The sequence below is a fragment of the Gastrolobium bilobum genome, unplaced genomic scaffold (assembly GCF_033153095.1).
Source record: "Gastrolobium bilobum isolate Gb01-03AN ecotype WA unplaced genomic scaffold, APGP_CSIRO_Gbil_v1 utg86517, whole genome shotgun sequence".
Lineage (NCBI taxonomy): Eukaryota > Viridiplantae > Streptophyta > Magnoliopsida > Fabales > Fabaceae > Gastrolobium > Gastrolobium bilobum.
In genome coordinates, this window is record NW_026897978.1 from 14,728 (window position 1) to 25,681 (window position 10,954).

The following is a 10,954-nucleotide window of genomic DNA, read 5'->3' on the forward strand; positions in this document are numbered from 1 at the left end:
TAAATTATAATTACAAAAATACCTTGATTTTCACTACAAAACGACGTCGTTTTCTGTTTACAGGAGATAATTTATCTTCATTGACTGGAGAAATATTGTACCCATATATTAATTGTTAAAAACGTAAAAATCTTAATCTGATTTATATATATATATATATATATATGGGGAGGGATCTTTTGACTCTAGAGTAAGACTTACAACTCTTACTCTCCATCTTAGCCGTTGATTTCCGTCTATCTAACGGTTATTATTTATTTGAAATAAACAATTAATTAATTGTTATAGATAACCGTTAGATGGACGGAAATCAACGGTTGAGATGAGAAGTAAGAGTTGCAAATCTTACTTTAGAGTCAAAAGATTCCTCCCCTATATATATATATATATATCAATTATATTAAGGGTTCGTTTTTTCTACTGTCAATGTAGATACTTCGTTTTGGGAACAAATATAAATAATTTATCTACTTTTACTTTAGAAACATTAAGGCCTTATATTAATACTTAAAAAACTAAATTTATTAGTTCTTGAAAAGAATTAAATGGAGATATTTACGATTTTTAAGTATCAGATAAGATTTTATAATCGTAATAACTAATTATCTTCCCCCAATTAATTTTTTGATTTTTAAGTATCTGATAAGATTTTATATTCGTAATAACTAATTATCTTCCCCAATTAATTTTTGAGTAAATATCTTTTTTGGTCCTCAGCAAATTTTACGACGCCTGTTTTAGTTCTTATCAAATAAAAAGGCCCATCGTGGTCTTTAAGAAATTCAAAATGGACTCGTTTAGTTAAAATCGTGGTCCTCACAAATTCAAAAAAACTCATATTAATCTCTAAAAAGACTAAAATAGGTCTATTTTGAAATTTTTAGAGACCACGATTGACTTTTTTATTTGTTAGGAACTAAAGTGGATATCGTAAAATTTGATGAAGACCAAAGAAGATATTTACTTTTAATTTTTTTTTTTATAAACGAATTCAGAGGTTTACTTGGCGTGGAGATTACGCGGAAATTTTAATAGGAAGCGCAATTAGTCTAGACAAAGTTGACCCACACGTCAACCGCAAAATGCCACTATCTTATTAGTTGAAAGACCCTGATTAAGATGGCAAAAGTCAATCATTCTTAACCTCTTTTATTATTATTATAATTATTAGAGGAAATTGTTTGTCATTATTTTAAATGATATAAAGTTATGTCATTTTAAAAAAGAGATAGACATAGAATAAATTTTTTATTTAAATTTTAAATTAAAAAAACAATTTACTTTTTCTCTCTCATGATTTTTATTTTTTGTGTCTATTTCTCTCTTAAAATGACATAAATTATGTCATTTAAAATGACATACACCTAGTCCTTATTATTACTTTTTTTTTGTTCTCTGCTCTAATGATGTGAATGGACTTTCCACTTTATGTAAGGCTATTGAATTTAATATAAAATTACATGTTTTTTTTGTTTAAACTATGCTAATTACTATTTAACTCATCAAACAACCAAAAAGTTAGAATATTATCAAGAGTTGTTAATTTAATTACATGACAACTAGAGCCTAAAATTTAATCTGTCCAAAATATAACGAATCTGATTATCTGAGAGGCCCAATTCATTAGTATGGTCCATTAGAGCTCTGAGTTATGTTGCACCGACATCGACACGAGATACGGGATACGACAAGACACGATATGACATGTTAATTTTAAAAAATGTTAAATTTTGATACATTATAATACATTTTAATATTATATAATATTTTTAATTTATGTAGTGTATATTATATTTAGTATTCAATAATTTAACAAAAAAATAAAAATAAACTTATAATACTCATCAATTTTGTAAAGAAATATAATATATCTCAAATGTTTATATTAAACTCAATAAAATCGTAATCGTACTCTAACGAATCTAATAGTTGAAACTCAAAATGTAACGCAACGTAACCTTTGAACATTTTTTGAGTCTTTGCAACGAGTATTGAAGTGTCGAATGTCGGGAAGTATCGGATACGACACGTCAAGATTTTTGAAATGTCGGTATTTCATAGGCTCCGAGCACCGATTTGATTATTTAAAAAAATAAAAATCTTCGCAATAGAAAAATGAAAAATCAAACACATCGAGAATTCTCATTAACATAACTGCTTGGAAAGACTCTAAATAATTTACTAGTAATTGATAATGACAACGTCCCTATAGATTTTTCGTGGTTTAGCTGTTTAGGGTCATGTGACGTGTTACAATTCTTGGTATAGAGCTACCAAGAATCACCCCAGAAAACTGACTTACATAAACGGAAAACATAAAGAGCAGCACACAAGATATTTATACTTGGTTCAGAAATTCTTTGTATAAGAATTTCCTACATCCAAGTTGGCCAGAGAGGGTCAAACGCCCTCTAGCATGCACTCTTATTCAACAACAGATAACAAGTACAAAGAGTTCAGGATCCTACACATGTAACTCTACCAATACAGCATATACAAGGCATATAACAGAGAAAGAAAAACCAAGATTACAACGCACATATAACCAGAGAATAAAATCAGCAACAGTAAAACAAAGATAAGAAAGATGTCACCCAAAACTCAGAGCAAACACCAAGAACCAGGTGCCTTCAGCTCCCAAAGTGTGCGAACCCGTCTTTACCAACAAGGAACGCCACCATGCTCCATCTTCTTCACTGTTGGATGATTCCTTCAAAACTGCACCGATCAATCTGAGCGTCTTGACAAGAGAAACATTTCTCTCAACATCACTGAGATGAGATTCTCAGTTTAACACTCTCAAATATGCCTCTCAAGCTCTCAAAGAAACCCTAGAGTTTTCTTTCTTCAGAGAACTTCAACGAAAACAGAAAAAACCCAAATCTGATTTTCTTTGGAATATGCCACGTTGAGATTTCCAAGCACAAGGATATTTGATATATTACTTAGCAAAACAAAACGCAACATCTCAATTAGCAAATAAGGCCAAAACTGAATGCCAATAGCAACTTGGGCCTTAATTTATTTCAATCGTTGGCCCACAGTAACAGATCCAAGTATTATATGATTTAGAAAATATTCATAACATGACGCGTAGTGACATTGGAGGAACGTATGCCGTACACATTTTTAACCTATGAGAGTAAAGTGCCCTTTTTTGCAATTCTTATTTATTAAAGGGGGACGTTATAGAATTTTATTTTACACCCTTCCACGTTATAAGTGATAAATATTAAGTTATGCTTTCGTGCATAAAGTAACTTGTTTGGGGTAAAAACAAGTTTATATCTTTCATTTGCTACCCATGCCAGCACAGCGAAGTATGTGGTATTGTGGTGGCTTGACTTAAAACTTTTTTCTTGAGAAATTGATTTGATTGGTTATTTGGATAGTCATAAAGGGTAATCTTTATCTGCTTGACACTGTATTGTGTGTCACGTATTCAACTATATGGTAATGTCCCAGGGGTTCCCACACTCTGAAAGCTACTTCCCAAAATTGTGTACTTTCTGGGTGGTCCAGTAAACACATGGCATGGTAGCTATTCATCGTCAAGTATCGTGTAATGCGTGGTCACCTCTTATAGCATAATAAAAGCTTTTCTTTTGTGAATACAACTTGGAAGACCATGACACGACGTCGAAGACGAGGACCGCAAGAATGAAAATGGTAAATGATTGTATATAATAATATGTGAACCACAAAAAGAGTGTTATTATTGATCTGGCACTTTTCTTCATTGGAAAAGAAATAGGAACATCGGAGTTTAAGAATTTTCAACGAACATATATATTTTCTAATTAAAGAACAAACCAACTAAAATTACTTGTGAAGGTTAACTACTTATTATAATTGTTTTAGAACAGGTCTTTTAGAATTTTTAGAGTCATATATAAATCTTACAAAAGAAATAATGATACTTTTGACGGATAATAACTAAACGGTCAGACGGACCAAACGACCATAGAATATTTAGCGCTCATTTGGTAGAAATGGTAAGATAGGAATGAATAAGATAAAAAGGAGAGTTTTATCAGACTTATATTTTAGAAATCTATTTATCTCATATTGTATGAGATAATTATATCATATAACAGAGATAAAATAACATGATTTATTAATTTTTTTAATCAAATAAAAAAGAAAAAATAATAAACTCCACTACTTTCTCTTTGTTGCATGAGATAATTATCTCATAGAACATGAGATAATATTCCCTATATTTTATCTTGTGTTTGATATATATTAGATAGTTTGATAGAATAATATTATCCTATCTGCTGTCTTGGGCAAATAATATAATATCATGATATAATAAAAATAAACAAAAATACTCCTTTAATAGAATATCATATGATGTTTTAAAATTTATTTTTAAACTTTTTTTTAACTTATTTACACATGATTTCTTATTTTATATTATATCCTTACCAAATAAATTTTTAAAATTTAAGTTAATTTTAACTATATTGTCAATATTGTTGGCTAGTGATAGTGGTGGGCGTGGCAGTCGATTGAATTGGAGGTGGTATTAGTTGTAGGGACAAGTGACAATAGGTGGTAGTGATAGCGTCCGAAATAATCGGTGACAATTGTGATGATTGATTGATATATAACTGTGGTGGTTGGGTTGCTGGTGACCAGTGGCAATAGTGGCGATAATGGTAGTTGTTGGTTCAATGGTGGCAATCGTGAGGGTGGTTGGCGGAAGCGTTTGCGGCGCCAACGTAACGAATGGCAATTGTGGTGGCTAATTGATAGCGGTGGATGATGGTAATGGTGGGGGTGACACTTGATGCTTAGTGGTTAGGGGTGGTGGCAGCCCGAGATGATGCTGGTTGGTGCATAGTGGTGGTGGTGGTAGCGAGTGAACCGTGGGGGTTGATTGGTGATGGTGATTGTGGGTGGTTATAGCTGATGACAATCGTGGTGGTTGATAACTCACGGTGATGACTGGTGGCGGTAGTAAGTGGTAGAGGTGACTGATGGCCAACAGCAATAACGACGACGAAGGCAGCTGTTAAAGGAAAGTGCTAACTTTCACATGCCTAGTAATGATTATAGTGAAAGAGCATATATGACAATATTTGTAATGAGAGAATGTGACATTTGCTAACCTATTATTCCATTCCTAACCTAAGTCCCTTTATCATAACTTATCGTGTTGGGGACAGGATAAAATAAGCTAAGGAAATAAATTTATCATATGTTGTTCATTACTTATCTTGTCCATCAAATAGCCTTTAATATATCAATGTATGTTATTTTTTTCAAATAAATTTAGGAATATTGTACCTCGTTACTTTAATCATGAGCATAATTGTAATTTATTCTATCTTTAATAATTAGAACAATACACTATTGTTGAGTAACATTTTGACATTTTTTAGCTGGTCCTTCTAAATCGTCTATAAAGATTAATGTGTTGTAATCCTAAGGTGAAATTCAGTTATCAAATTGTGTATTGTATTATGATTTATGCATAGATGGACATTATTAAGATATGGATTACAAACTTATCAGAAATTTTTTTATGGTATGAACTAAGTTAGAATTAGCATATATATAAGCTATATATTCAAAATTACGGAAGCAACTCGTGATCTTACAAATTAAAAATAAAATAAAATAATGTGCAGATATTTACTTTTAGCTTAAATAACTATACTAATTACGTGAATAGATAAATTTTGTAATAAATTTTTTTAATTATAATAAACTATTTCAGACCTTCAAAAACATCAATTCATTTAACTGACTTATTTATAACGAAATATGATACGAATATATATCCAGTATAATCATTAATTAGACTTTATTTTTAATAGGCAATTTAAAAACAGAGTAGAAATTAATCAAGCTAATCTACTAAAAAATAATATACAAAATTTTAAACCCCAGATTAATTAAAAAATATTCCGAAAGTTTTAAATTTATTTTGTCACCGTCATAAATTAAGGTATAATGCCAAAGAACTTAATGTCTTATTTATTTATCCATTGACTTTCTTTTTCTGTATTCTCATTTTTTAGTCATTTCAATAAATTAAATATTTTCATAGAAGGTAAATAAATCAAATACAATTGTATTCCTATAATTAAAACTATATAATAATATTTAAAGACTTTATGTCTTGATCTTGAATGAGAAATATCCTTGAACGAATTAAATACACGTATTAAAGAAAAAATATACGTATTAAAGATAACATATCCGTTTACCAAAAAAAAAAAAAAAGATAACATCCGAAATAAAAATAATTTAGCAGTTTTGTTTCGGCTAGAAAGGAAACAAAATAGTAAAGGAGAAAGTCTCTATCATATTCTTTAAAATGTTCATTTTAAGTGAGAGAAAGAGATAGATAAAAGAAAAGAGAAGTTGAAAAAAATATAAAGATGTAGATTCTACCTTTTCGTGAGAGTAAAATAATATAAATTGGGTCATTTAAAAAAAAAAACACTTTTCCCAATAGTAAAATAACAAATCAGAAAGTGTATATATAAACCCCAACAACAACATTGTAAAACTCATTTTTTTAATTTTTTAATCTATTGATAGATTCTCTGACTAAGTCAAACACTATTGAAATATATATCTTCCAAATTTTATTTATTTATATTTTTTATTTCTTGCGATGTCTTGAATTGAATTTAAATAGACAAACAATGAATTCGGCTAATTGATTAATCATTAAGCACAAATACACCATAAGAATATTTAAAAAAAAAAGTATATGAGATAATCAAGAGTATTATTACATGGAGACATAACAATAAAGTAACAACTAAAAATATAATAACACAATACAATGCTACAATAAATCATATCAAAAGTTGAATACCAATGACAATACCAAAATAAAAATAAAAAAAAACCAAAACCATGCTAATAAATCATGTCCAAATGAAAATAAGAGTGATTGAAACCCAAAAGTAATTGCCCCAAGATGGTCCTACTGGAACATTCATACAGAAAACTTGTGACTAATTTGTATGAGCTTCAATTCAATCCAAAACGGTGGCTTTAACGCAACAACGCAGCACCGACAACAATGGCTACCGAATACACCAAAAAGCTTGAAGGACGACCCACAACCCATGCAGATGATCCACTTTTTCCGGGTGCCGGCGCCGTTTCATTGGACGACGGCGGTGATGATCCCGGCGTCGCCGACGTCGGCGATGATGGGGACGCCGACGGAGGTGTACCGGAAGGGGACGGTGGTGGCGATGTGGCAGGACCAGAACCTGAAGGAGACGGCGATGGAGGTGTAGTCCCCGTCGCCGGAGATGGAGCCGGAGGTACACCGGCCGGTCCAGGTGCACCCGCCGGAGACGGGGATGGTGATTTAGGCGCCGGAGCCGGGGGTGAGACCGAAGGTCCACCTGCCGGTACAGGGGCACCCATCGGAGACGGAGATGGTGATTTAGCTCCCGGCGCCGGAGACGCAGACGGAGGTTTTACCGCCGGTGATGGTGAAACAGAGGGAGACGGCGAGGTGGGTGGCGACGCCGGCGGAGACCCAGATGGCGGAATTGGCTTTGGCGATGGTGAAACTGGTGCTATGCCACCACCACTAGGTGATGGCGATGGTGAATGTGAAGGTGAAGATTTTGGTGGTGGTGACGGTGGTGTTTGTTTTTGTCCTCTTGGTGTCAAAACCACAAGGTTCAACTTTTGACCCTTTTCACAGTTCCCATCTTTTCCACTGATGAAATAGAATGGTCCTGATCGATCAAACATGAACTCTGTGTCACCCTCTTCGAACTTCTTGATTGGGTTCGTTTTGTTGCACTTGTCATAACCCTCCTTGTTGACTTCCAACACTGAGTCTGAACCTTTCTTGTACTTGAAAACTAAAACGGAAACAGACCCACAAATTTTACATCAAAATTATAAAAACATGATAATCAGAGAATAAAAATCTCATCTTTTGAATAACGGAAAGTATAACTGAGGAGTTAATTGTAGAAACTTAATTACCTAGAGTGTCATTGACTTGGAACCTGTTCCTTCCAGCCCATTGATTGTAACTCTCGGAAGGGTTTGGAACCCAACCATTGCTTCCACCAACGTAGAATTTGTAGGCTTGAGAGCTTGAGAGAAGAGTAAAGAGAAAAAAGAAAAGGCATAGAGGTTTGTTAAACTCCATGAGGGAAATAGAAACAGAGTTTTGTGGAGAAGAATGAATGGAGGTGTAATTATATAGTGTATAAGAGAGAGAGTGTGTTTTTGTGATGGGGTTATTGGAAACTGATGCCAGAGTAGATGATGAAAGACTGAAATATTAAGGGTAAGATTATTGAAATATAAGGGAGAGATTTAACTTTGTCTGTGAAGATTATTCCAGAGTGAGATGAGACGTGAACAACGGTCTCAAATGTGCGAGTGTAACGTGTGACGATTATTTGCGTTTAATGTTTTCAAACTTTGAAAACCATACACCTGGCGAAATCTTGAGAATTTAATTTTTGGTATTTAAGGAAACCTATTTAATTTATTGAATTTAATTGTGGATATGGTCGACTGGTGTGAGTCTACATCCAACTAGATTAGATACCCCTTAGTAATTACTACAAAGGAAAATGTTACTTTTGCATTTAATTGTTTTATTTTTTTTATTATTTATACATTTTTTTTTATAGTTTCAGTTTTAATTAGTATACGCAGTCAGTTTTGAAAAAGAAATTTATATTGACACATATTAATTTTTTTTCATAGTTTCAGTTTTTTCCTATATAATTTAAAGAGAGAGAAAGAGTGTTCCATGGGGTGACACCCGAAGCTTGAGAGGAAAATGAGGTGGACAAGATGTAATGGACACTGACTATAAAGCAACCACGATGCAAAGATTGAAGTATAAGGGAAATATTTAACTTTTGAGTGTGAGAATAAATAGACGGAGATGAGATACGCACAAGGTTCTCTAATGCTAGAGTGTAACGAGTGAAAGATTATTTGTCGTTTATTGTGTTCAATATTTGAAAACCATACACGTGGCGAAATCATGGGAATATAACTTTGGTATATACGGAAACTTATTTAATTTATTGAGTTTTATGCTGGATATGGTCGTATGATTTGGGTTTGCAGACTAGAAGCGCCTGAGAATAAAATGTGAGAATTTTTTTTATAATATACCTCAAGAGGATTGAAACAAATATAACATATAAAACACTATACATAATAATAATTCAGAATAAGGAATAGGCCATCAGTTCTCCTTAACAAACTATGACCTGTTCATTTTTGTTAGAATCTTTCTCTTTATCATCTATTTTGAAAATGGCAGCAGAGCATAATAGCTTATGGGGCTTAACCTCAATATAATCAGGTAAAAGAGGACAGCTTATACAATAATACAACTCAGTCTAAAATAACACAGCTTATACCAATGTGGCATGGACAACCCGCATGCTCACCAAATAAAACACATAGTCAAATCATGTCTCAAATACAATAACGATAAAGACATAACAACAAGGCATAAATCATAGTAATATGACAAGGTGCATGCATCCTCTCAACTCAACTCCGGCCTTCTGCCACTAGAGGTCTCAACCCCAGAAGGACCTGTACCTGAAAATATGCCCCACACGGTGTGATATTTCTAACCCGAAATCTCAGTAAGACAAGGGGTCCTCAAGGATCTCTCCACCCCAAGCTCACTTACATGTGCAATATAAGTTCAAAAATGATAGCAGCAATATAGTAGCAAAATCTGAGCAATGTAGCATATGTCCATGTCATGTGTGTATGCATCCTACTGGCCAGAGATTAAAAGATAGGGATTACATACGTCTACAACCCACAGTACAAGGAGTTCACATATGTACCTCACACACGGAGTTACCTTCTTGCATGTGGCCTGACATGCTAAGGAATTACCATCTCGTGTGGAATACCTCACATACATATACATATGGCAATTGCACTATAACACAATCCAGCTCAACAGCATATCCAGTACTCATCATATAAATAGATATATTTTCAGAAAACACATCATGCATATAAACCATCTCTCCATGAGGTATGGTGGAACCATCAATGGGTAAAACCGAGGACTCAAAATCTTACCTGTAATGCCAAAATCTCTATCCAAAGGCTCGGTATATACAGATACACCAATAGTCACACAATCCAACAATTGCAATCTATTTTATATCAATAACATTATAAATATTCAGAATCCCAATTTCACATTGATTGAGCAATGTTTTCTTTTTCGTTTAGTGACTTAAATCCCTTCTAAATCATAGTTATCGCATATTAATCCTCAATATTATTGGTATTAATAGTTACCATCAGTAACACTGACTCCCTAGGGTACTATACCCAAATGGGGACTTTCCCACGCATCAGAATTGGTTTCTGGTCTTTCTGATAGGGGGTAATCGATTACCATACAGGTGGTAATCGGCTACTCCACACGATAATCGATTACCATGAACAGAGTAATCGATTACCACGCGGACAGAATACGAAAAATGCAGATTTTTCTGCATAATCCGTGGGTTCCATGCCTTCCAAGGGTCCAAGGTCCAATTTTTTATCAAACAGAAGTTTAAATAACATGCTTAAATATAGCTATACCATATTTTACATGCATCATTAAGATTTCCACTTTTTACTTCACAAACTAACTCGTTTTCAAGAAATTACAAAGGATATGGCTTGTAGTTACCTATGGACCTTTGAAATCAAAAAAATGTGGAAGCTTTGAGGACTTTGAAGGTGCTCCAAGCCACTAACTTGGTGGTGCACGAAAATCCCACTCCAAGGTAGATTTTTTCTCACAAAGGTTGGTTCTTGAAGCTTCAATGGAGGTTTAGAAAGCTCAATTACAACTCAAACCAAAAGGCAACCCCACACTTCCAAACTCAGCAGCTACAACACCTCAAGAAGGTATCTTTCAACCTCACAAGGTGGAAGAGGAAGAATCAAGTGGAAA

General features: G+C 33.4%; 1 protein-coding gene across 1 annotated transcript; it reads right to left on the reverse strand.

Moving 5' to 3' along the window:
• Positions 1–6,773: 6,773 nt before the first annotated feature.
• LOC133311889 (early nodulin-like protein 3) lies at positions 6,774–8,290 on the reverse strand. Its single transcript, XM_061513018.1, has 2 exons — positions 7,984–8,290; positions 6,774–7,856 (listed from the first exon to the last, which is right to left on the reverse strand). Exons 1-2 carry the CDS (start codon positions 8,150–8,152, stop codon positions 7,024–7,026), a joined length of 1,002 nt encoding a protein of 333 aa, XP_061369002.1. The 5' UTR covers positions 8,153–8,290; the 3' UTR covers positions 6,774–7,023.
• Between the last annotated feature and the right edge of the window lie 2,664 nt (positions 8,291–10,954).

What these genes read in the sequence shown, in the direction of transcription:
- LOC133311889 (XM_061513018.1), bottom strand. Translation starts at nt 8,152, where the DNA reads ATGGAGTTTAACAAACCTCTATGCCTTTTCTTTTTTCTCTTTACTCTT. An exon ending in CCAAGTCAATGACACTCTAG is followed by an intron (nt 7,857 to 7,983) that starts GTAATTAAGTTT and finishes TTTCCGTTTTAG; the next exon opens with TTTTCAAGTACAAGAAAGGT.